Consider the following 25,404-nt stretch of genomic DNA (forward strand, 5'->3'; position numbering starts at 1 on the left):
TTGATATAACTACCGAAGTTCCTGCGGCTGACAGAGATCGGGACGCAGGAGTCTAAGAAAGAAAGGTTTGATTTACGACCTGACCCTGTTTTCTCTAAGAAAAAGTCACCTTAGGTAATGTGTAAGAAGGGGTGGGGGACAGAGAGAGAGGGGAAAAAAGATCTCTGTCCCTTTAAAGCCAAGTTGCTATCCAAACACAAGTAAACAGAGTGGTAGAAAAGAAAGTGGAGGCGGGATTTTGAGGGGCGGTCTCCCAAGTTTACAGCCCGCTGAACGTTCGGCGCTGGGCGTGGTCAGAACGTTCAAGCCGTGAACATTCGACTCGCGAGCGGCTCGGGGTGGGACCGCGGGCGGGGACAGAACTCCTCGCCGCTGGAACTGCTGAAATGTGATGGACCCGAGAGGGGGAGTTTCAGACTTGTATCAAACTTCGCCGGAGTCGAAAGCGAGGCGCTGGAAGAGACGCGCGGTCGGGGCAGAAAAAAAGAGAAAACCTATGCGGGGTCTTTTGCCTGCCCCCTACCAGCCGCTAGGGAGACTCTGAAGGCGGGAGGAAGCGGCCGGGCGCCCCCCGCCTCCCGAAGCCACCTTCGCCGGCTTTGGGAAGCCCTCCCGAGACGAGAACATGAAAGAGCTGCTGGAGTTTCCCTCCCTCTCCGCGTGGATCTAAATGAGACGGCTCGGGCGTTAAGTGCCGGTGGGCTGACGCGGGGCTCCCCAGAGGCCAGGCGGAAGGAGGCTCCGGGGAGAAGGCAGGTAAGCGGCTCCCGTTCGCGCGTCCGCGCTCCCCCGCCAGACCCGCGCTGGAGAGAAGCCTCCCGGTTTCAGGGGAGGGTGGCAGCATCTAGGCAAGCGCGCCCCGGGCAGCCAAGATTTCCCAAATGCCCCCCGCCAGTAGGAAGGGAAAGAGACGCGTCCCGATCACGGAGGGAAACCTGGGAAAGCTGCCAGCCGCCTGCCCGAGAGTCAGTCCCGATTGGACTTCGGGTGGCTTTGCTTTGGGGGAAGCGGGGCTCGGGGGGAAGGAGGCGCTTCGTCAGCCCCGAGTGGACTCCGAGGGGATCGCGCGTTTACTTTCGGTTTGACCGCTTGCCTTAGTCGCGGAAGGCGGGCCTGGGCGCACGAAGAACCCGGCGCTGTTTTGCGCTCCCGGAGGATCCCGTTAGCCACATCGCCGCACGCAGACAGGCGATCCTGTGGAAACGAGCTTTTCTCGCCTGGGTTAGACCTGCCCGAGCGGAAGGACCCACGCGGGGACCCTCCTGTGGAGCCGAAATCAAGTTCACCCTATTAAAATAAATGCCGGGTGATTTAACCAGGGATGGATTCTTCGCCCCTGCCGCCCCCTCCATCCCACCAATGTTTGTATACCTGATAGCTGGGGAGCATCAAACTCTATTCTTAGGCCCTGCTTGCCTCCCCCCTCCTTTCTAGAGCACAGTTGGTGGTTTCACTCTCACACCAAAGTCGAGGCCACTGCGAAAGTATCCGCCAGCCCTGATCTTGGGAAGCGCTGAGAAAGAAAAGCCCTTCGCAGCGAGATGGCATTTCGGGGGAGAAAAATCGTGCTCTAGACGCCGGTTTTAATTAAATTTGGGGTTCCGATCGGGAAGGAAAGTGACAGGGCTTCCAAATCACACCCGCGTTTGGTTCGCGCCTGACTAGCAGCGTCGTCTCCAAGTCAAAAGGTACCGTTTTCCGGCCGTTCTCTGCAGGCGATTTCCGATTTGTCAGCTTGGCACCTGGACCTATTTATTTTACGTGGTTCTGGTTTCAATGGCTGCCGCGTACAGTCCCATTCATAGCTTAATCGGTACTTTAGGGCTTTCCAAGAAAGAGAACGAGAGTAGTGCTGTGTGCTGTGTGAGAAGAGTTTTATTGCTATCTCCAGCTTGATTTCATGGAAGTATTAACCTTATCCAATGGAAAATCTGCATTAATCAGTGTACAACATGTAGATAGTTGCTGTATCTTGAAACAAAGATCTTTTTGTTACCTTGTGCTTATTTTCTGAGACAACTGAAAAACCGTTTAACTGAAATAACCTCAAAACCATTTTAATCTATTTTAAGCAAAAGATGTATTACTGAAATAACCAAGAAAGATGAAATCTGTGTCTCCTTGTGTCAAATAGGCACACCTCTAAACATTTGGATTTAGGAACATTTGTAAAATGTGATCCTAAACAACCTCACTACTTTTGCTTAAAGCTTTATTCGTTAAGTATCAAGGGATCTTACCAAGTTTACTTACTAAGCACTATTAAACTTAATAAGCAATACTTAATAAGCTTAATAATGATAATAAACTTAATAAGCTCACTTAATAAGCACTATTAAGATCAATGCGACCTACTTCTGAGTAAACATGTGTGAGAATTGGCCTATTATAGTGGGGAAATGTAGACATTTCTACTCGTAAATAAGTACTAGTAAGTTAAGCTCCCTTTGAATTTAAGCATGCATAGTATTTGTTTAAATGTGCTTGTATTTTAAGCAAATGTATTCTCACACATTTGAAATTCTTTTTATTGCACCCTGATGTTAATAGAAAAATAATATAATCCATATTTTAAAAACTCACCTTTAGTATTTATTAAAATAAATTGTAGTTTTTCCTGCCTGCAAGTCCTAAATGAGTTTACCTTGAAATCAATTTCCACCGATTTTAATAGAGTTTTCTTTTACTAATAGCACAATCTCATGTAAGTTTGCTGAGCATAATCCTAGCTTAGCTTACTCAGACGAATTTAAAAGGATAAAGCATGCATAGGATTCAACAGGAAGGCATACACCTGCGGGCCATAAGTAAATCTGGTTGAATGAATTCAGTTAATATTTTGATGAATGTGTTTGTCTATTTGTTATGGTGTCTACGTGGGAGACATTTCTAAGATAAACCAAGCTATTTACGCCATTTAGATGGAACATGTCAGATAGTATTAGAATTATTCCCAGTTTGGAAAACATTAATTTGGAAGCAAGCGCCATTGAAAGCAGTGCAACTTTCTACTCGGTAAATAGGCACGAGGGACATGTTATCGGGAAGGGAGAGGAGGAAAACCTGTCTTATCTCTAGGGGAAATAGACCTAATTGCTGCGATGCTTCACAGTGTAACTAATTTAATAAAGGACAATCGTTTAAAAGCTTTTTTTTTTGAGGGGGAAGCTTTCCAATCTTTCTAAAGCATTCTCACTTCTCTTCTTGAACAGCCGAGGAGGCGGAGATGAGGGAATGCTGCATAATGTTTTATATAAATAAAAAACTCCACTCCAGATCCGCAGACTCGCCTTCTTAGAGAGAGTCCTTTGAAGGAGGAAATCATTTAACACCTTTTCCAGTAGAATGGAAACTTCTGTTGAAAAGTCAAGTGATCCAGGTTTAGTACCGTCCTGGAGAGGTTCTCCTCCCCCCCCCCACTTCTCACCCGAGCGTGGCCTGTCTCCCAACCCGAGGAGGTTCTGTTGTCCGTGCTGTGGACAGGTCCGAGAGAGAGACTAGCTACTGCTACTAAGAGGCGGCGGGCCCTCAACCTGCCAATTTCAGAGGGGAAATAGAAGCTGAGAGAAAGGAGGGGAGAAGCTGCAGCTTGTAGTTTCGGTTAAAGGGGCTGAGCTAAACGGGGGCTTCTTCCATCACACACCTCCCATCAATTCCCTCCCCTGCACGCTGGGATCCCAGGCCGCAAGAAAGGAAGGTTTGGAGCTCGCTCGTTTATATGCGGGAGGGGGGAGGTGAGAATTGGCGCACTTCAAAGAAGGGCACGAAGGGAAGGAGAAAAGTCACCCAGGGCCCAGACTGAGGGCTTCGGCTGCCCTTTGGCTTCTGCCAAGGCCAAAGGCCGCAGGAAAGCCAGCACAAGAATGAGGCGACGCAGCCGCTGCTGCTGAGTGACTCTGTTACAGGTCTTTTCCCACGCTGAGTGACAAGCCCCGTCATTCTTCGCTCGTTGAGGCGATGGGATTTGTAGTCCAGCATATTTGGAAGTCAAGGTTGGGCTAAATTAATTATCGATTCACAACATGAAATTATACCTTTTTTTTAATAAAGGGAAAAAATACAAATAGATAGCCACGTTTAAGCAAGTCAATTCTCTTTCTCTCCCCCCCCCCCCGGAGTTAAATTTGGCGTGGGACACATTTAAAGCTCCACCACTGGCGAAGATCGCCGCTGACACTTGAGCAAGCTGGGGGTGGGGTGGGGGGCTAAATGAGTAAGCACAGCGTCCAACTTGGATTCTTTAAAATACAGCAGTATTTCTAGTTCGGAATATAAAGTGGCCCCCATCTGAAGGCATTTTGGACTCTGCGCTGCATGCGAGAGAGAGAGGGGGAGGGAGAGGGAGCCAGCCGAAGGGACTCGTGTGAGCCTTGCAACTCCCGATTAGGTTTTGGTGCCTCTTTCTTTTCCTAAGCAATATCACATTTCCCACACTTTCCACAACTCCGGTAACAGGTTCCAAATGTAGCAAGAACGCGGAGCCGGGAACAGCCGAATTCCTACTGCAGGCCGATGGCCATAAGGCGACAATATGAGAGAGGAGGAAAGCGGGCGGCGAGGGGGGGGGGGAAGAAAGGCAGAGGAGCCTCACCTGCTCCTTTGGGGTTTGTTGAGACCAATCCCCCCCCTTTCTCCTCCTCCCACCCGCATCGCTCCTGTTTCTTGCCCGCAGTCCGAAACCCACCACCGAATCGGCCCAAGCTAGATCGCCCGTTCCCGAAATCCGCGGGGGCTGCCGCTTCGGCCAGCGTAAAAACGCAGCAGGCCAAAGCCAGCTGGGAGGACTCCGGGCCGTTTTCTTTAGAAGCGCGCGCGAGCCGGGCGTTTGCTTTTCGCCCAGTCGCTTATCTTGATCGACGACTTGCTGCTGAAGGAAGAAAAATAAGCACCGCGCTGCAGGCGGGCGGGCGAAGAGCAGAAGCGGCCACGGATCCCACTCCGTGCCCCCCTTTGCAACAGCGTTCAACCACGGCCAACCTCAGCCGGCTACTTTGGAAGCCCGGAAAAGGCCAGTGCCTGGGAAAACTCTCTCCACACACCGTCCAGAATTCTCGCTTCCTATAGTGGGGCGACTCAGATTCTGAGCCTTGACGTTTCCCCACCTCCTCCTCCCCCCCCCCCGCGCTTTCCAGATGCAAGTGTTGTAGTAGGCCTTGAGGTCCGTCGTTTCCGAACGAGGCAGCGGCTGGACTTCAGGATAGCGACCCTGTGCCTTTTCAGGCTTAGCATCTAGGCTGGACTTTTTTTTTCCAAGGCAGAGCCTTGGGTTCAGCGCCAGGATCGGGACCCTGGGTGCCAAGGCCTAGAAGCTGAGACAAGCATAAAAGGTAGAGAGAGAACAGGCTCAGAGGAACCGACCGACTCCTTTCCAAGCTTACGCCAAAGGAGAGGTCTGGCTGGTCTTTTTTCCCACTCCCTTCTTGTTCCGCCTCCTCCCTTTGCAAGTGAAATTATCTGTCCTGAAGAAGCAAAACGATTTGGTTCCAGGCTCCGCGCACTTCTATTCGCAAGTCACTTCGGTCGAAAGACTGATTCATGCAACAACCCCCCCCCCCCCGAACTCACACGAATCTACGATTGGGTTACAGGAGGGTTTTATTTCAAGTAGGGAGGAGGGAATCCTACGACAGATCTCCTAGGATCGCAGTGTATTTTTCTCTGGGCTAAGGAATTATACCGACTGCCACGGGTTCAGCGCTGGGCGCGTAGTTAAGGTATCGACTTGCTGCATTTAGGGTTCTCTGAACGTTCTTCCCAGATCACGTAGCGGGAAGCTTATAAAAACAGGAAATCTGAATTGGAATCCACGGCACCGCCGGTTCCCACTTTACGGGTCGTGCAATGCTGCCCCCTGCTTAGTGAGGCTTCTCCTCTTTCTCGCTGGTTAATGACCCGCGCTTACAAGCCATGCGAAGAGACCGCACATTCCCCTTTACCGGGAAGAGTGCACGTGTGCGTGCGGGTACTTTATAACTTTTTCCTAGGCCGCAGCGCACTTTAGCGTTTCCAGGGATTGGCCTACCTAGAACTGCTCCGGAATAAGCCCTGTGGCCAACACAATCTTGTGACTAAGCCAATCAGCGTGTTCGGAGGGCAGCCCTTTGCCCCTCTGCTCACTGGGGCCCATCCCAGCCTTCCCTGCCCGCCTTGCAGAACAGAACAGGCGCCAAGGGAAGATCCCCTTTAAAAAAAGGGGGGGTCGCAGTTTGCTGAGAGGTAGAACGCAGCTGCTCTTCGCTTCCCGAATCAGGTTCCTCTTCATCCTAATAAAAAGTTTCTCGCTCTCAAGTGTCCGTGGAGGTCGTGATTTTATTTCCATTTCACCCGCTTCTGGGTAGGGCAGGAGGGAGCAGTTAACCATCAACCTAACAGGAGGCGAGAAAAATCGGCGTTAGGTCGGCTGGGTGTCAGGGCACCTGCGCTTCCTGGCACGCCGGCGTTTGCTTGGCCCTTTACCTTGAGCGCCTCGGCCAAGCGTGGCGCGGCGTCTTCGGTTCAGTGGCCTCTGACTGATCCCCCTCGCCAAGTGCGTAACTCTGCACCGCGTTGGTGGTGCTCTCCTGCCAGTTCGGGTGGCCTGACTCACGCCCCAATAAGCTCCAAGGTATCGCTTGCATTATTATTATCCCTTCTCGCTGCTCCGCAGGACCTGGCCTCTTTTCAAAGCGCTTCCCTCCGACCTTGGCTGCGATGGAGCTGAAGTCATCCACCAGCGCTGGCAGGTTGGCAGGAAGAACTGGCCACCATAAATTGGGATGTCCGGATTGCCCTGCCCACCCGCAGTCTTCGCGCCTCGCAGGCCGAGGTCTGTGTTGCCAGTTCGGGAATCACCCTGGGTTTGCTCCAAGGCTTGCCAGCCCTGCTTCTGTCCTACCCAGGCCGTATCCCTGGTCACCCGCGGTCACTAATCCTCTGAGTCGGCTGCCTTGAAAAATTACCTTTTTTGGTCCCCCTCCCCACTTCTCCCTTCGTTGCAGCGCGTCCCGTCAGCGGTGGGCATGAAACGGATTAACATCTGGCCCTGGGGGAGAGGGAGGGTGGGAAGCACAGGGGCCACATGGCTGGCGGTTTAGGGGCGAAAGAAACAGCAGGGGAGGAAAGGGCCGCTTAGTGCCTCTCCTCGAATAACCCGCAATCTTTTCTACTCCCTCCCTCTCGTGTTCCTGTTTCTGCTTAGGATCCGAACACCGGAGAAGGAGGCGCGCTTTCCGACCGCCGGGTTCAACCAAAGCAAGGCAAGGCCCGGGCCGGCACGATGGGGAGCAAGGCCCTGCCGGCGCCGATCCCACTGCACCCTTCGCTGCAGCTGACCAACTATTCCTTCTTGCAAGCCGTCAATACGTTCCCGGCCGCCGTGGACCACCTGCAGGGCCTCTACGGCCTGAGCGCCGTCCACACCATGCACATGAACCACTGGACGCTGGGCTGTTACGCGGCCGCCGCTGCCAGTGCCTCGGGCGGCGGCAACGGCCCGGCCGAGATCAGCCGCTGCTCTGCGCTGAGCGAAATGGCGGCGGCGCAAGGCCTGGTGGAGCGCTTCCCCTTCCCGGGCCTGCCTTTCGCCACGCACCTGTTCCACCCCAAGCAGGCCGCCGCCATCGCGCACGTCTTGCCGGCGCTGCGCAAGGAGCGGCCCCGCTTTGACTTTGCCAACCTGGCGGCGGCCGCCACTCAGGAGGATCCGCCCAAGGCGCACGCGGTGGCGGCGGCGCAAGCTCAGGGCGAGCTGGCCAAGCTGGGCGGGCCTCTGTCGGCGGCGCTGGGCAAGCTCTCCCCCGAGAGCCGGAAGCCCGCGCGGGGCCGGCTGCCCTCCAAGACCAAGAAGGAGTTCATCTGCAAGTTCTGCGGGAGACACTTCACCAAGTCCTACAACCTGCTCATCCACGAGAGGACCCACACCGACGAGCGGCCTTACACCTGCGACATCTGCCACAAGGCCTTCCGGAGGCAAGATCACCTTCGCGACCACAGGTCAGCCCCTGGCTTCGCTAGGCCAGCCAAGGAGACCCAACTAGGCCTCCTCAATCAGATGGCGGGTCTGGAGGCCCGCACGGAGGTTTTACTCAACTGGGCTTAATCGGTTTATGAAGAGCCTGGCTTATACCTCGAAGGTTGCCGAGTGTTTCCTTCCAAAAACCATAGTTCAAATAAACCAAGGCTTATAGCGGCTTGAACTAATCAGAAGCTGAATTCAAATACAACGCTAAGCTAATATATGTTGATTGTTTGCTAGGAAGCCATTGCTTCACGATGGCTTATGACCTGTTCAGTAAATCCTACTTCAAACAAATCATGATTTAGCATGATGTAGGAACACGGCTATCCTATCCACAATCTAAACAAGAGGTGTTCTTGTTATCCCTCTGAACAGGTCAGTAGGATTTATTTCCAAGAAAATGAAGTTGGAGCCAAGGATGTAGTCATTCTGTTGATTTGCCTTCAACCCTTGATCTGAAGGGACATGGCTGATTTTAAAGCCAAGAGGTTTTTAAGACGGTGGGGCTAAACTACTTGATCTGGTTGGAGCGGGAAGCAGAATTCCTATCGCCTTGAGGAAAAATGATTGACTTTAGTCTTGTTGTCTTCAATGAAACGGAATCTCAGTTTAGAATTCTCTCTCACTTGAAGGTCCTCTGATGTTCTTGATCATGTTTCTTGCCTCTGCTTTCTTTCTTTCTTTTTTGCCTTTGGGCTATAATATAACTATCACTAAAGACTTGGCAGTAAGAGTACAAAAATATTTATGGGTTTGTAAGGATATACAAATCTCTACAAAGAGACTCTTTTGTGGCTCATTTTGAGAAGCCAAAGAATGTTGGTCTCTTTATTTAACAAAACCCCTACATTCTCCTGTCAGATTTATAAACTTCAACACAAACATTCAAGCTGACATTAATCAAAGGGTAATTTTGATTAACTTCACCTGGAATTACCTGCCAAAGTAGTAAATTGGGCTTAGACCCATGAACATTTACATGGGATTACACCCTTGCTAAACATGTTTACTCAAATGTATGCATATTTACCCAGAAATATGCGTTTCCTATTTAAAGAGGCTTATTCCTAAGAAGGCAATGAAGAACTGTGAATAATTATTTCATAGTGTATGACCATCTTAAAAGGGACTTTGGGGATGAGCAACTAGGCAGCATATAATTTTGGTTTTAAAAAGTTGGGCTGTTACAGCATTTGTTGTGTGTATAGAGATACTGACGCCAAACACTTTGGTTGATTTCCAGATATATCCACTCCAAAGAAAAACCCTTCAAGTGCCAAGAGTGTGGGAAAGGATTTTGCCAATCCAGGACCCTAGCTGTTCATAAAACTTTACATATGCAGGTAAGATCAAGCTCAATTATTTTACACATTCTATTTTGATTGTAATTGATTGTGAATAATTATACACAGTAATTATTTTCTAGATGCAAAATAAGAAATAGAGATGTGCTTCTTAATCTGAAATCTTTTGTGCTATTTGTCTCAAATGCTGATATGTAGAGAACAACAAATCCATATTTAATATATGTGAGGTTTGTAACATTTTGGACATTTAGATGGCGAGGACAAGGGGGCAAATGATGAAATGTGCAAAATGATAGCAACATGCCAGTGCTGTGACTCACTTACTTGCATCAGATGCAAATATGTAATAGCATTCGTGTTAAGACATCCCTGCCTACATGGCATCATTTTGATGTATAATAATTGCAATTCACTGCATTTGCCCTACGTTTCTTCTAAAAAAAGCACGCATATTCTAGGAGAAAAGTGGGATACCAGTAAAATAAATCAAAAAAATTAAATTAGTAACATTTCCTAGAGACTGGTTGTTTATGTACATTTACTTAAGAGTATATTCCATTGAATTAAGCAGGATTTACATTTCAGGAAAGATAGCCTGGCTAAGGTTGACTTCACTCATTCAAGATTTCCATGTTCTAACACTTGAAAAAAACTCTTTAACTAGCCAGACCTTTTGGAAGCAACCTATCAATGGTTAAATGAGATGCGTTCTTTGATGGAAAAGCCCAGATTAAAAATACTTGCTTTGTGGAAGATTTCTCACTTAGAGAGATGAACCAAGTCTCCTTTGGAAGCCCCAATGGATTAGCAGGAGAATTTTTCCTTTAAATTCCAGGAACTAGGAAATGCAAAGCAAGTAGGACTGGCCTTGACAGGCAGGAAGATATGTCTGTGCAATTAAGACTATAATCTTAAACACACTTACAAGGGACTAAGAGTAAATCAGTAGACTTGCTTCTGGGTTCCAGATGCATTTTCTGGAAATACTTGTGCTTGCAGCTAAAACCGCTGTTAATATGAAAGTAAAGCTGTGATTCTGATATCAGTTTCAAAGAAAATTGATCAATCGGGTAAATAAAAATGTGAAATCACAAGTGCATGTTTGGATGCACATAAATGATGGTTGCAGAAGTCTTAGTCATTGAAGTGTATGCAGATTTTCTTTAAATGTATTTGGGATTGTCCATCCGTAAACACAGAAGGGTATGAATCTCAGATTCTAAATCTGAAAATATATGTGCACTTATTTGGGAGCAATCCTTACTGAATCCTATTGGAGAGGCTTTAAAGTAAATGTGCATAAAACCAAACCATAAATGCGTGCACAGTGCAGTCCTATGCACTTTAGTCTGAAGCCTTCATTGTTGCCTATTACTGTCAATTTACATTTGCACAGAATTCCATTGGTTTTTCTGTCTGTTTCTGTCTGCTTAGATTGCAAATTTATTTTGCCTTGCCATGTTCTTCTTCTCCTACAGCAATGTAATGAGGCCAAAAATGAGACCTGGGGGTGGGGGTGGGGGTGTGGAGGTGGTGGAAATGCTGAGTGAACTTTGAAAAGCTCAATAATCCAAGTAGTTTGTCAAGGGTTTAATCCTTTGCTTGCTTCAAATCTGAACAGGAATCTCCACACAAATGCCCCACATGTGGAAGAACCTTTAATCAAAGAAGTAACCTGAAAACTCACCTTCTCACCCATACAGACATCAAGCCCTACAACTGTGAGCAGTGCGGCAAAGTGTTCAGGCGCAACTGTGATCTGCGGAGGCACAGTCTAACTCACACCCCGCGGCAAGACTTCTAGAACAGCCGAGAACCCCTCCCTCGGGGGAGCTAATTCTGGCTCAAGGACTTGAACTGTAGCGTAATCTCTATGTCCACATGGGTGATGTGGACAGGTGCATCTAGGGGGGGCTTGATTCCATGTCCCCCAGTGCCAGCCGGTCCTCTTTCTGTTGTGGTGGCGGGGCTGATACCTGTTCCAAGCATTCTCCGTCCACCGAGAGGGCCAGCTGGTTTCTTGTATATAGTAACAGAGCAGCTCATTTTCGAGCTCTGCACAGCAATATGTTGGCTTTCTATTGTCTTACCAAATGCACATTGGTACCAACAGCAAAACCTAGGAGTGAAAATACTTTTTTTTCAAATTGTATTTCCAAATAAACACTTTCTCTCCAAATATAATTCTCATTTTGAGTTTCAATAAGTGACATAATTTATTTCTTCTCTCCCTTTCTGATAAAGTAACAAGAGCTGAAACTGTTCTTTGGAGGGCGGAGGGGACATTTTATGAGAGATGTGTGTGCATGTATTTATTGGGGGAGGGATCTAGTCTGCAATTTTTATGGCAGGGTGGGTTTTTTTTTTTTTGAAGTGGTTTCCCACAGCCCCTTCCTGAGAGAGAGCTGAGAGAAACTGACTGATCCGGAGTCACCTCACTGGCTTCATGATCTCATAGTCCCCTGGTTTTGAGAAGAGGATATCTGTGCACATTGAATCAAAACTTGATCTTGAGTGCCTCTGGATGGAGGGCTATGCCATGCCAGTCAAAACAGATCTGGCAGCTATTCTGTCTTTTGTTGTCTCCCCTGATGCAATGGAAGGGCAGTCATGAGCCATCCTAAGAAGCAGTTGAGCCAAGCCAGGGAGAACACAAGGCTAACCTCATGGGGAAGCATTCACTGGCCAGGGGTGAGAAGGGGAGAGGAGCAGGCTGTTCCTGTGACATGATAAATAGCTAATTTTAAAAGCTCTTTTTAATGTTTGGGCTAGATAAGAACACAGAAGGATTGTAATGACAATGGTTGGGTATCCTCCAAAATTGATGACAAAGGCAATTTATGCACTCAAAGCCTTATGTGGAAGAACTCCTGTTAATATTGGACTGAACTTAATGTATTGCATTTACTGATGTGTAATAGAGTTGAATGGGACTTACTTGCAGATAACTAGATAGGAATGCTTATAGTAGAAAAGGAACTCTACGGGATGGATCCCCGTGTAGACTCTGCTCATTTTTGTGTAATCCAACCCTGCCTCTTCACTGGATCCATTATGGAATCTACCTTCATAATTCTGTGGGATTTACTCTGAAATAAATCACACCAAATTCATACAGTTGTACTCTGTAAACACATTCAGGTTATAGTCTTCTGCTCCTCTGGATTACTTCCTTCAGTAGGCTTAAACCATCAATCATGGCTAACGTACTACATTGGCTGCTTACGAAGCACAGTCACGGGGGCTTGCACCCTATGGTCGAAACATTCGCGTTTGGGATGAACTCAACCTCTGGGTCTCTGCTTTCCCTCCAGGATTCAGCCGGCATATAATGATTGAAAGAAAGGCAAACGGGAGGCAGGGCTGGGAAATGCCTTCAAATCCTCCCTAAAGCCTAAAAGGATTTATTAGTTACTTATTGGCAATCAGGCCAGCTCTTCCCGAGCGATTGCCTCCTTTTTAGACTTTGAACGCAGGCGGCTGCAGCTTAGAGACAGGGACTTTACACCGCCCAAGACGAGCCCGGCCGGGAAGCTCTGGAAAGCAAACAGAGCGGCTTCAATAAAGCTGCCGGTGGGGCGGTGGCCGCTTGGGACGAAGGGCTTCCCAGGGGAGCCGCGTTGGGGCGACTTCATCCAAATCGCGAAGGCTCCGCGAGCCCCGGAAGCGCCCAAGCTCCATTGCCACTTCATCTCGGGCGTTTGGGGGCAGCTTCTGCCTCGGCGCCGCCCAAAGCAGCACCAGGAACACTAAAAACTGTGCGGGCCGCAGTCCCGGGAGGAAGGGGCGGAAAGTCCCGCGGTGCTGGAGATGTTCTCTCCGACGGCTGTGAGGCTCGCCTTGGCCCTGAGGGAGCCTCCCCAGGACGCCCGCAGCTCCTTGCGGCGCCTCTCGCTGGGGAGCCTCGCGGAGGGGAAGAGGGGGCGAGAGCTTGGCCGGGCGGAAGGGAAGGAGGGGTCGCTCGGAGGCGACAGACAGCCCAGCGAACAAGCGCAGGCAGCCCAACACTTTCCGCGCCAAATCCCGGGTGGGCGGGGCTCATAATTGTCGCGATCCAGTTTTGAAATGGTGACACCTCAGGTTTCTTCTTCGAAGGAAACGAAGTAGCCAAATAACCGATGGCGGCTCAATTCATGCATGGCTACGTGGGTTTTCATGTAGAAGTTTCTCAGGAGGAGCAACCTGGCCTTACTGACTACTACAGGTCCCATAAGCCCCTGCCAGGACAGCCTGTGATGGTGCCAATTGTAGTTCCAAACATCCCAGAACACAACAGTTCACCTGCTTCCCTATATTAAACATCACATAAGCTGGAGTTATAACTTGTTAGTTGCAAAGTCATGTCCAACCCATCGTGTCCCCATGGACAATGTTCCTCCAGGCCTTCCTGTCCTCTACCATCCTCTGGAGTCCATTTAAGTTCACGCCTACTGCTTTGATGACTCCATCTAGCCACCTCATTCTCTGCCATCCCCTTCTTCTTTTGCCCTCAATCTTTCCCAGCATTAGGCTCTTCTCCAGTGAGTCCTTCCTTCTCATTAAGTAGCCAAAGTTGAGTTTCGTCTTCAGGATCTGGCCTTCTAAAGAGCAGTCAGGGTTGATCTCCTCTAGGACTGACCGGTTTGATCGCCTTGCAGTCCAAGGGAGTCTTCTCCAGCACCTAATCCAGCACCTTCTCCAGCACCTAAAACTAGATTAGGGTTAACCGAGGTAGTCTGCAAAGATTGGACAGCTTTTAAAAAGAGAGCAAGGATATTTGGGAAACTCAAAGCCTTGGTGCCATTCATTCCTTCTTCGGATCTTTCCAGCCCAAATTTGGTAGTCACAATAAATCAAAATGTGTCAGTAAGCCTCTGAAATGTGGTAGGTGAATGTGCCATCTTATCATCCGTATTGCAAATGGTAATTTTTTGTGACCCTCCAAACATTGGCTGCAAGTACAGCATGGCAAACCAAAGGTACAATTACTTTTAATCGGGGTCCCCAAACTTGGCAACTTTAAGACTTGTGGACTTTAACTTCCAGAATTCTCCAGCCAACAGCCGGCTGGTGAATTCTAGAAGTTAAAGTCCACAAGTCTTAAAATTGCTAAGTTTGAAGACCTCTGCTTTTAATTCTGAGATGGGACAAGCATGTTGGGCAAGCCACCAACTTTCAAATGGTGGACTTTTCAATGCTAGGGTGATGGGATGGGAGGGATGAGAATCTTTGAAGGCCTGCTTTCATGGTCCTGCTTTGCTCAGACGTGGGTGACCTTTACCAAGCTGCTGGAATCAGCCAGAGCTCTCTTCTGGGTGCACAGTACTTACAGCAAGAGCTCCTTTAAATCCATGCGCTTCTTAGTGCTGCCCAAAGTGATCCTGGCAAGACTGAGGAGGCCTTTCCCAGCCTGCTCATCTTCTTTTGCCAAGAACAGATCTTCCTGGGCATCTTCCTTGTGTGCTTCCTCCAGGCAATTCCCAGTGATGTTGGGGAAGAGAAGAAGAAAGCCAAGGAATTCCGTTCTCCCTTTTCTTAACTTGATATAAAGTAAGAAAAAAGTCCAAGTGTGACATATTCCTCCTAACATATTTTTATGTTATGCTAAGAAGTAGTTTGCTTAACCAAGGTTAATTGAGAAACAATTTGCTGTCCTAGCTAACATGGTAAGTGAAAAAGAGATCAGGTTTTGGCTTTTTGAAAAAACGTATGAAATGCAATTTAAGCTAGGTTTGTTTAACCATGGTTTTGTTTGCATGCAAAGGGCATATTACAAGTAAAATTAAAAGAACTCACAATGTTACTTATTGTGTTGGGTAGACTGGTCCAATATATATATGCATAAATAAACATATATACATAATCCACATTTTGCAATCTTTAAATATTGCAAGAAAATACATTTGGCCTTCTTGATTCAGATTATATTAATATGGCTGAAAATGATTTTCAAGATTTCTATTTATGTTACAAGTGCAAATGGAGTAGACCTATTTTTCCAGACACTTTGCTAGGTCATTTATTACAGTTATGCTTGCAGAACATGTGCTAATACACCAATGTAAAATTTGAAACCAACATAAGACAATGCAAAAGCTCATGCTAAAAATATCCAGGCAGCTGGAAGTAACAGAGTCATGTAGTACAGAGTGTGGCCTGTTTGTTTCCAAAGATTTCTTCATAGAGTTTGTAATTCAAAAATATGGTCTGTCCATCCAGCTGCCATGACTTTTTAATCACAGTCTCATGCCACTGAAGGATGTAGGAAGTAGGGCATTCTTTCAGATCCCCCAAGGGCAGAGGGCAAGTCCAAATTTTGTGTTATCCTCATGGTTTTCAAGGGAGAACCGGGATGGGGGGGAAGGAAGTCATATCTATCATGATGTCATCACACAAATTGCACATTTATTCATTTTATCAACTTGTCTATTTGCCCAACTTAAAAATTCTGGACAGCTAACATAGGATTAAAAAGAATGAAAGATTAACCACCCAGTAAAAATAATAATTAAAAAGGAGGCTCCAATTCATATCCACACACTCTCAATCATTGGAAGAGAGGCTCATCCAGCATCATGGCCAAGAGACATTTGTGTCATTTGTGTAACACTGTCATGATGCATTTGATGTCAATAAGGTTTGTATCAACATGTATGACCTTCTCTGATTGGGGGAGGCAATAATCTAAGTTTCAAAAACAGTGTTTTCTTTTGACGTGAAAGAGTTATATGAGCCAAGCTGCTGTATTTATTGCTTAATAATATGAGTGGTTTCAGCCACTGTGGTTTGTTAATGTGTGGTCTCAATTAGTGTCAGAAGAAGAGATGAAGCATGACTTTTGTCCTGTTTCTGAAGAAAAGGTCCTGAATATTGCTTCATGAAATATGACTTCTTCCCTTTTAAAAAAATTCTAAATGTGTAATTTACACTGCGTTGTGGCCATTAGAACAGCTGCTATTGTTGCTTCACCTTTTAGCAGCCATTACAAAACAGAAATCCCCAACTAATGTGTGTGTGTGCATGTGTGTGTGTGGTGTGTGTGTGATAGTTTATTATACATACACATATACATATACATATACTCTGCGTGTGTGTATGTATGTATGTGTATGTATATAGATAGATAGAGATAGAGAAAGAGATAGATAGAAATGAGATAGAGCTAGATAGATATAGATAGTGGGTTTTTTTTTGTCAAAGCACCTGGTATGCCCAAATATGGGAGGGAGCATACTGCTTCCCTTTTGCCTTTTTCCCTCCCATATTTGGGCATACCAGGTGTTTTGACAAAAGAAAAACACTTAATCATTCCCCTGACTCAGCTGATAAGGAAGGAGAGCTAAGAGGTTAATATAACTGCCTAATATGTAAAAACAGCCCTAGTTCAAATCCCAGCAAAGGTATGGTTAGCTGATGAGAGCTAAATAGCTTGAAATAGATCTATACTAGTCTCCCTTCATTTATTTATCAGCAAAAATGCAATATATATGTGTGTGTTATTCTTGTTATTCACTGCCTTGCATACCATGAAAACATGTTGCTTGAGTATCAAAAAATTAATGCATACATCACAAACTATGACATCTATGGGGAGACAATCCAGCTCAAAGGTGACTGCAAATTATATCAGCTGAAGTCAATAGGGTGAATGATCAGGGATGATGAGAGCTATAGTCTGCATATGGAAATGCTTTCCACATCTGGAGATGAAGAATTTGTGAAACATTTCAATAGTTCCCCCCCCTCCCTTTCTCTGGCATTTTCAGATTCAAACTTTTTCTACAGGCAAAAGAAACAATCTTCTTAAAAAAGACAAGCCATAACACAGTGAGATGTGAATGCCAACATCAGGGGCATGGAGTGATTCACTCAGAGAACTACAAACAGACATGTTCATTGATCTGTATTTTGAATTTGAAAGAGAAAAAAATGATTAGCAATCATGACAGCTGAATCACACTTTTCCCAAGATTAAACAACAACAACAAGACAAAGTATATTAGATTCAAGTGCTGATTAAAAGCCAATTAGTACCAGTAATCAATGTGAAAATGCCATTAGGCAAGGGAGACAGGTCTCTTCATGTAGAGGATTTGGGGTGCAATTAAAGGACATGTAGCTGTCAGCTCTTTAATTAAAATGTGTATATTTTTTACTATATGGAAGGAGGTAGAATTGCATGTTTCTGATGTCAAAGATATTGGGATGGTTTTCCTGGGATGGGATTTAATTTGATCAAAGAATATTTTCCTTTAGTATTTAACATTGAGATGAACTGGGTTTACTCAGTGTTGATAGCAATTGCATGTCACGCATGTTTATATGACTCCTTTTGTGAAGTATTATGTATTATATTCCATCACTGAGTTCTGGTATGAAAAATACTTCTGTGCTCAGTTCCAGAATCTATTAAATACTGTTTATTTCTTCCATTCCTGTCACAACCATCACAAAAATAAGATCTAGTTTTTAAAAATGGAAGAATTCCTGATTAAAAATTTATTGGTTATGTAAAGTTGTATTTTTGAGACGTTTTATATATGGATTTTCATTTTTGCAGCCTTTCTCCTTTTTTACTATTGCTGCTTTTCACCATGCCACCTTTATTCTTAATTTTGTCTGTAAATGAAATGTATGCAATATGTATCATCCTGTTGGTTTAGAATCTGTGTGATGTACTCTATGGTGCATACACACATACATTTTGTGAGTGTGTGTGTGTGTGAAAATCTGGAAATAGAATTTTAATTACAAGTTCAGTACTTTAGAAAATATTCAGAAACTCCAGAGATTTTATTTGTGCAACTCCCGTGTGTATTAACTACATAAATAGTCTACCTTTGAATTTGTAAATAGGGTAACTAGTGTCATATTTGCTCATTGAGAATGCAGTTGTGTTGTGCTTTTTAACATTTTTGCCATACATTAAATCAGAGATGTCAAACTCACCTCGTCGTCACGTGACATAGCGTGACTTCATCCCCTTCGCTTAAATGGGAGTGGGGTAGTGGTGGGATTCAACCAATTCGCACCACTTTGGGAGAACCGGTTGTTAGCCTTCTGAGCAGTTTGGTGAACTGGTTGTTGGAAGAAATCATTCGGGCAGAGAACTGGTTGTTAATTTATTTGAATCCCACCACTGGGGTGGGGTGGTCAGCACGTGAAACATAAGGCCCACAGGCCATGGGTTTGACACCCCTGCATTAAATAAATAAATAAATAAAGGACAATATTCAAACCAAACCGAGTAGAGCTAGATAGAAGGGTTCGTTTGAAAAACATCTATACCACAGAGCAATTTTTTGGTATTTAGTTGGTTCACTAAATTTCCCTCTTTGCCAAAGTCCAAATTTCATTTTTTTTACATTTAGCATCAGTGCTTTGGACTAACACAGTATAGTCAAACTTCCTTACTGTCGTACTTGTTTTCCCCTTTGATTCCATCACATGTACCCAGACCAAATGTGTTATACAACACACTGGAGGACAATGGAGGCTATGTAAGAAGTCCAGTTGCTTACTCAGCATGATGCCACTTTAGATGCCTTCTCAGATGGTGGCCATAGAAGTGACATGCTTTTGCTAGAATGGTGGTTTTCAGTGTCTAGTGTTTGTCAAACTCAGCAACTTTACGATTTATGGACTTCAACTCTGGCTGGGGAATTCTGGGAGCAGAAGTCCACATTTTAAAGTTGCCAGATTTGAGAAACACTGGTCTAGTTAATGGATCAAGGTCAGCCTGTAGATGGTTTATTCTGGCAGCAAAAGCACTCATAGCTTCTTGCAACCAGATGGAAACTTCTGTTCCCTCTGGGCTTCTTTGCCTATTCCAGCAGTAGATCAAGCACTCAGAGAATTATTCAACTTTTGGGACCTGAACCAGCCTCTGCTCCAGAGTGAGTTGTATGCTGTTTCCCAAAACAGCCTTTTTTTGAAGTGGCATTCCAGAACTGGCACTCCCAACATCATGAGGATTGAAGTTCTAACTAAGTTGGACAGGTCAGGAAAGGCTGGTCTAGGCAATTCAACTGTCTTATGCAACAGACAGCATCCAATTGGCAGGATAAAAACTGTTCAAACTCCTTGGGCCTTGTTTGGCTCAGTCTCTCCCCATTGTAGGAGGAGGGGTTGTTTTGCATGCTTTTAAGTGGTTCTGTTTGCATTACATATTTATCCATGACTAACTTAACCATTGTTTACTCAACCCATTTTTCTGAGCTTGCATTGCATAGCAAATCCTATCCGCTGGGTTTGCCCAAGAGGTAGGTTAAAATGCGGTCGGTTAATTTGCGGTTCAGTCAGCACGCAAAGAGAACCTGACTGTCTTCATGTGAGGCATAACTGGGGCAAGAGTGGGTTATTGTCTTGTGAACATCAATACCCCTTCAGATTGGGGTTAGACTGAAGATGTTTTGGCTTGAAATGGCACCATTGTTATTGGTTAAACTAACTTCCTCTGATCAACTGCCCTATGCAAACATGACCCAGAGAGTTAATAAAGGATTAGTCTTCTGTCTCTGCTGCTGACTCAGGGTCCTAGAACAGCCTTACAAAAATGGGACAACTCCATTCTTTTCCATTTTGCTTTCTAATCCAAAAAGGGTTGGAGGAGTTGTAATAGAAAGAGTACACATCACTATCTCTGGTGGCAGTGCGCACACCATTTATTCATTTTGGTTAAAAGATGTTGAGGACACTGTGAAACTTAATCAACACTTTTTAATAAGAAACAAAATAATTTTATAGTCCACTTTTTCTATGACATAGAATACTTAATAAATGTTTATGGCTGCCCAAGTCAATTGCATCTTTGGATGACAAGATGTACAACCATGAAACAACAAATAAACATTCTAAAACTAAAACAAACAGGGATAGATGATTCAGTATTCTACCTTTAAACAGAAACTCCAGTCAACTTGGCTCCAATGCCTGAGAAACAAATCAGAGTTTTGGAGCCCTTCTAAAGTCAGGGATAACTGTATATTGAAGGAGAGGGTCATTCCATCAGGCAGATGTTGCAACAAAAAAGACATGCTTCCCGAATCCCACCAAATAATATTACTTCAATGAAAGAATCCAAAGTATCTCTATTAGAATGCATGGGTTGGATGGGTACCACTGGGGTCAGGTAATCCTCCAAATAATCCAGTTCTGTGCCAAGTAGGATTTTATAAAAGAAATCCAGCATCTTGAGTTGTACCTGGAGCCAGTCTGTCCATGCACAGTTGAATCATGCATCAAAACATGGATTCCCTCTGAATCCCAAGTTCCTTCTGAAAGCCTACTGGGTCCATCAGTTACCTGGGGTTCACCTGAGGTGAACCACTTAAATAGTTCTTACCTCCTTGCAATAGAGAACAGTACCTTTCAGGATTATCAGGTAGTATTTCATCCAAAGCAAGGGACCGATAGTAATATCCTGCAACGCCAGATCACATCACCATTGCCCCAAGAAAAAGTCTAACATCTGCGCCCCTTCCCCACAGTGAACTAGGTCCTCAATAAATTGGATCAGGCCCAGAGTTGCCAGGCAAGCCTTGAATTTTTCAGAGTGTGGGCAAAGGTTGAAGTTCACAGCACCAAAAGCCCAGGGAAATTCACCAACTATCCAAATATAGCACTCAGCAATGTAAGACAGGAAAGCTGATAACAACATGGAGGATGATATAGTATCAGCAATCCCAATAGATTAATTCCTAAATCTCAATCTCACAGGTAGGGTCTCACACCTGGATATCTGAATAGCAACATCCCTGAAAATATCCACATTATCTTGGATAATCATAGTTGGGATTCTCATAACCTCTTTGGGGTTATGGCTAGTGCCACACTCAAAACCTAGAATGAGCACATTTTAAAGATTGGATCCTTCCTCTCCATGCCCAGCCAGTAAAGCATGATAGGTCATCCCATATTAGATCCTGGCTAGAGTGAACCTTATTAGACAGCTCCTGGCATTAGCAGCAACTGCAATTAACAGCAATTAACCTCAGCTCTTAAGTCTTGATGAATATATACAGTATTTATTTATATTTTGTGTTTGAAACACTACCAAACACTACCAATTTTCAACAGTATACAATAACAACCAACAACTGTAGTTTATTCAATACATCATAGTGAATCAAATCATGGCTTACTGTGTGATGTGCAAAATGAGTCCTGGAATAATACTTTGGACATTTCATGTTGGATTGGCAATATTCCTATTGCAATCATTTTGAAAAATGACTTTTCTCTTAAGCATTTGCAAACCTTTATGAGTTAAAAGCCATTTGCCAGTTTGCATATATGTCTGATTTTCCTAAAATGAAGAAGTAGCAAAATATTTTATTTCACAATAAAAAGTCTGAAGGCCCAAATTGATGTTCTTATATAGCATCATTTCAATTATACAAAAAGAGCATAAACTGTTGCCCAAGGTGTCTAAGGATGCTTGAAGATGTGTCAGCCATAAGACGTGTCTGTGTTGGGTCTCCTTGGAATGGATTAAAAAGTACAGTTTCTAAATCTCTTGGTGACCTTTTATTTATGGATCATTGGTAAAGAAGAATGCAATTGCTTCTGTCCATCATATTAAAACTAGTTTATCTCCATGCAGGAAATGTCACGTGGCCGGCCGGGGGAAAATTGGTGTCAAAAGGGTGTGTCTCTGAAGGATTAAAGTGCAAGTGGGACAGGACCTCACACTAGCAATTAGGTAGCTAAGTTTCTTTTTTTTTAAATCACAGCACTATTATTGCTGTGATTGTGGAAGAATGGAGAATTGCATGGTTGCTGGAATGCGATGAATGGTGTTGAGGAATGCTTGATTCCCTTTTGAGGAGATTGTGATGGGTGTGGAAGTAAAACAACAGTTGTTTACATGTTAAAGGATTGTAATGATGGACTGCAGGGTGAACGAGGAGGCCACTGAACCTCAATGGAGGTCAATGATGATCTGTCTGGAGAGAAGTGAAGTGCTATGGATTAGACTGGGAACAGCATCCAGGTCATAAATTGTTTTCTCAGGCACTGGGGAACCGCTTGTCACCAGGTTTAGACAACCACAAACCTGGGGCCACATTGTTGCTTGTGGTGGCCTTATCTCCTTTAACTTCCTTAGTTGCAGTGATCACTGCATGTTTGTAGACAGCTGACAGTGGAAGCAGATGGAGTCTCCAAGGAAGTTAGGACTTGTGGCTGCCAGTGTGGGATTGGCCTTGGAGCATGAATTGTCTGTCTACTTCAGCTCCAGGGATGCTCTTAATCATTGCCTCCTTTACACACATTTGGGGTAAAAAGTGGCTCCCTAATGCGTGGACTTTTTGCCATTAGATTGGAGTTATAAAATTAAACTCTGTGTGAGTTCTTCTGTGTTTGGTCTTCACACAAGTCCATCAGGAGGTTGTCACTGGATTTGGAGTTTAGGTCTTAGGAAGTTGTATTGGATGCCATGGTCCTCACTTTTGTTAGCCACACGCCTTTTTTTAATAAAAATAGAGTGGGAGGGTAGGTTAAGCATGTGGGTGGAATGAGGTGGAATGAGGTGAGTGAGGAGTTTAATAGCTCAAGAGTCATTCAGGTTGATTGAGTCTGGAATGAGTTGGCAGAGCACTCTGGATAGGGGGTGAGGATAGAGGGGCGTCTTGGAGAAACAGGATTACAATCTTGATGAGCAAGAGAAGATATGATGGTAGGCTGAGACTAGGTTGCACTAGACACTAGACCACTGATGGCTAACCTTTATGTCCTTGTGTACCGAAAGGCCTCCCTGAAGCCTCCTGGGAGCAAAAATGGGCAATGGGAGGGGGGCACCACACTCCCCCGTGGTCTTTGCTGTCCCCCATGCATGCACATGTGACCCCCCCTGCTCCCCTCCATGCATGTGCCTCTCCCGCATGTGCGGCAGAGACCCAAAAATCAGCTGGCTGGCAGAAGGTGTGCGTGCATATGTGGTGGAGCTGAGCTTGGCGATGGCTTGCATGTCCACAGAGAGAGCTCGGCATGCCACCTGTGGCATGCGTGCCATAGGTTCTCCATCATGGGACTAGACAAATGGAGATTGATATCTCTGACTTATGCTTCCTTCTTGCTCTAAATCTTCATCCCAACAGGTAGTGCTAGATCTTTGGAACACTGGGACTTTATCTGCAGCTGCTAAATGCCGGGCTTTAATAAACCTGTAATAAAAACATCTTCATAAATGTGGTTTATATTACCACCACTTGGCTGGTGGAGGAGCAGGTTTCCCTATTCTGGGTTCTTCCCAGCTGGGTCTCAGGGCTGGCATCAGAGACAGTCCCAGCAAAGGATGGGTAAGGTAATCATTGTTAATTAGGAAACTCTGTTGGCATCGGGATGTGCTATTTCACAGTCAACTGGATGTGAGACTTTCTCCCTGCTGGACAGTGAATGCCTATCAGGGTTGCTCAACCTGATTGTTGAATTATGTTGGAATTCCATAGACTTGTGATTCTGGGGGAACTTTAATCTTCCCTTGTTGCCTTCTTGAGGGGCCTGGAGTGACCCAGAAGTTCATGGGTGCTGTGACAATCATGGACCCAACTCAACTTATTGAGGAGTCAATACATAAAAGTGGTCACATGCTAAATCTTATTTTTATCTCATAGCAGATGCAACACAGTCTGAAAGTAGAAGTCACTGACACATTTTTCCCCTGATGTGGAGAGATCACTGGATTTTCCCCGTGGATTCACCTTCCAAATTGGGAGGAGTTTCTGAAGTATCTGATGGGCAGTTCATTTGAGATCCCAATCTCAATATGGGGCAGCTATGCTATTTGACTAGATTGCAACAGAACAAACCCAGGGAAATAAAGTAGAAGAACAACTTGATGATATCCAGCTACATATATATTGGCCTCAAGTCGAACAGGTAATGCAATAGAAGCACTGACCCAATGCCTGGAGGCTGTCAGAGTCTGGATGGTGTAGATAGATCCAGATTGAATCCTTTTAAAATGGAATGACTTTGGTCTGGAAGTCAAAATATTTAAAGATAGTGCCATCTTGGGTTTTGAATAGGATTGTACTTCCCTAATCAGAGGTGGTCTGCAAATTTGGGATCTCTTATGGACTGTAGCTTCTGCTGAAGGAGCAGGTAGCAATTGTGGCAGGAGGGCTTTAACATACACTATATGGGACTTCCTTCTTGCAGGTGCAAAATAAGGTAGCCTAGGGATGATGGCAGTGGTAAATTAAAATTATTTAACTACTGGTTCTGTGGACGTGGCTTGATGGGCATGGCAGGGGAAGGATACTGCAAAATCTCCATTCCCACTCCACTCCAGGGGAAGGATACTGCAAAACAGTGCTGGGTTCCGGATCCTGTTGCAACTGGTAAGGTGCAATGGGGCCCGGCATTCATGCACACACGTGCACAGCATATGCGCGCACACACACATGCATCCTTACCTCTGCGACATCTCTGTGACACTTCAGCTGCTTGGTGGAGCGTCGCACAGACATCGTACACTCCGTGAGTGGAAGTGACAAACAGCTCAATTACAGATAATGAACTCAGGGGGCAGGTGGACCCTCCGGAGCACAATACCAGAACGGTACCCAACGATCCCGGCAAGCACCAGTACGCCCGTACCGGGGCGTACCACCTGCAACCCAACACTGCTGCAAAATCTCCATTCCCACTCAACTCCAGGGGAAGGATACTGCAAAATCTCCATTTCCACCCCACTACAGAGGAAAGATACTGCAAAATCTCATTCCCACTTGACTCCAGGAGAAGCATACTGCAAAATCTCCATTCCCACCCCACTCCAGGGGATGGATACTGCAAAATCTCCATTCCCACTCTGTCCAGGGGAAGGATACTGCAAAATCTCCATTCCCACTCCACTCCAGGAGAAGGCTACTGCAAAATCTCCATTCCCACCCCACTACAGGGGAAGGATACTGCAAAATCTCCATTCCTACCCCACTCCAGGGGAAGGATACTGCAAAATCTCCATTCCCACTCAACTCCAGAGGAAGGATACTGCAAAATCTTCATTCCTACCCCACTCCAGGGGAAGGATACTGCAAAATCTCCATTCCCACTGAACTCCAGGGGAAGGATACTGCAAAATCTCCATTCCTACCCCACTCCAGGGGAAGGATA

The 25,404-nt window shown here is 45.6% G+C and overlaps 2 protein-coding genes across 4 annotated transcripts in view; both read left to right on the forward strand.

Annotated features, from left to right (window-relative positions):
* Nucleotides 1-373: 373 nt before the first annotated feature.
* On the forward strand, nucleotides 374-11,481 carry OSR2 (odd-skipped related transciption factor 2). Of its 3 annotated transcripts, none has more exons than XM_081953103.1 (4): nucleotides 374-756; nucleotides 7,178-7,971; nucleotides 9,240-9,339; nucleotides 11,007-11,481. In XM_081953103.1, the coding sequence occupies exons 2-4, from the start codon at nucleotides 7,256-7,258 to the stop codon at nucleotides 11,079-11,081; spliced, it is 891 nt and encodes a 296-aa protein (XP_081809229.1). In that variant the 5' UTR covers nucleotides 374-756; nucleotides 7,178-7,255; the 3' UTR covers nucleotides 11,082-11,481. The 3 variants fall into 3 exon arrangements, with proteins under 3 accessions (XP_081809229.1, XP_081809227.1, XP_081809228.1); XM_081953101.1 differs by having other exon boundaries at nucleotides 381-756; nucleotides 10,925-11,481; XM_081953102.1 differs by lacking the exon at nucleotides 374-756 and adding an exon at nucleotides 6,248-6,604 and having other exon boundaries at nucleotides 10,925-11,481.
* A 3,329-nt stretch (nucleotides 11,482-14,810) lies between these two features.
* VPS13B (vacuolar protein sorting 13 homolog B) overlaps nucleotides 14,811-25,404 on the forward strand; it is a 391,865-nt gene continuing 381,271 nt past the window's right edge. Inside the window, exon 1 of the mRNA XM_081951024.1 lies at nucleotides 14,811-14,832. The gene's annotated coding sequence lies outside the window, so the exon portion shown is untranslated. The remainder of the gene's footprint in view (nucleotides 14,833-25,404) is intronic.

The sequence above is a fragment of the Natrix helvetica genome (assembly GCF_964273705.1).
Source record: "Natrix helvetica genome assembly, chromosome: 4".
NCBI lineage: Eukaryota > Metazoa > Chordata > Lepidosauria > Squamata > Natricidae > Natrix > Natrix helvetica.

Bases quoted from the DNA above. Each gene is read 5' to 3' on its own strand.
- OSR2 (XM_081953101.1), top strand. From the start codon at position 7,256: ATGGGGAGCAAGGCCCTGCCGGCGCCGATCCCACTGCACCCTTCGCTG. The intron at 7,972-9,239 runs GTCAGCCCCTGG...GTTGATTTCCAG, and splicing joins GATCACCTTCGCGACCACAG to ATATATCCACTCCAAAGAAA. The intron at 9,340-10,924 runs GTAAGATCAAGC...AAATCTGAACAG, and splicing joins ATAAAACTTTACATATGCAG to GAATCTCCACACAAATGCCC.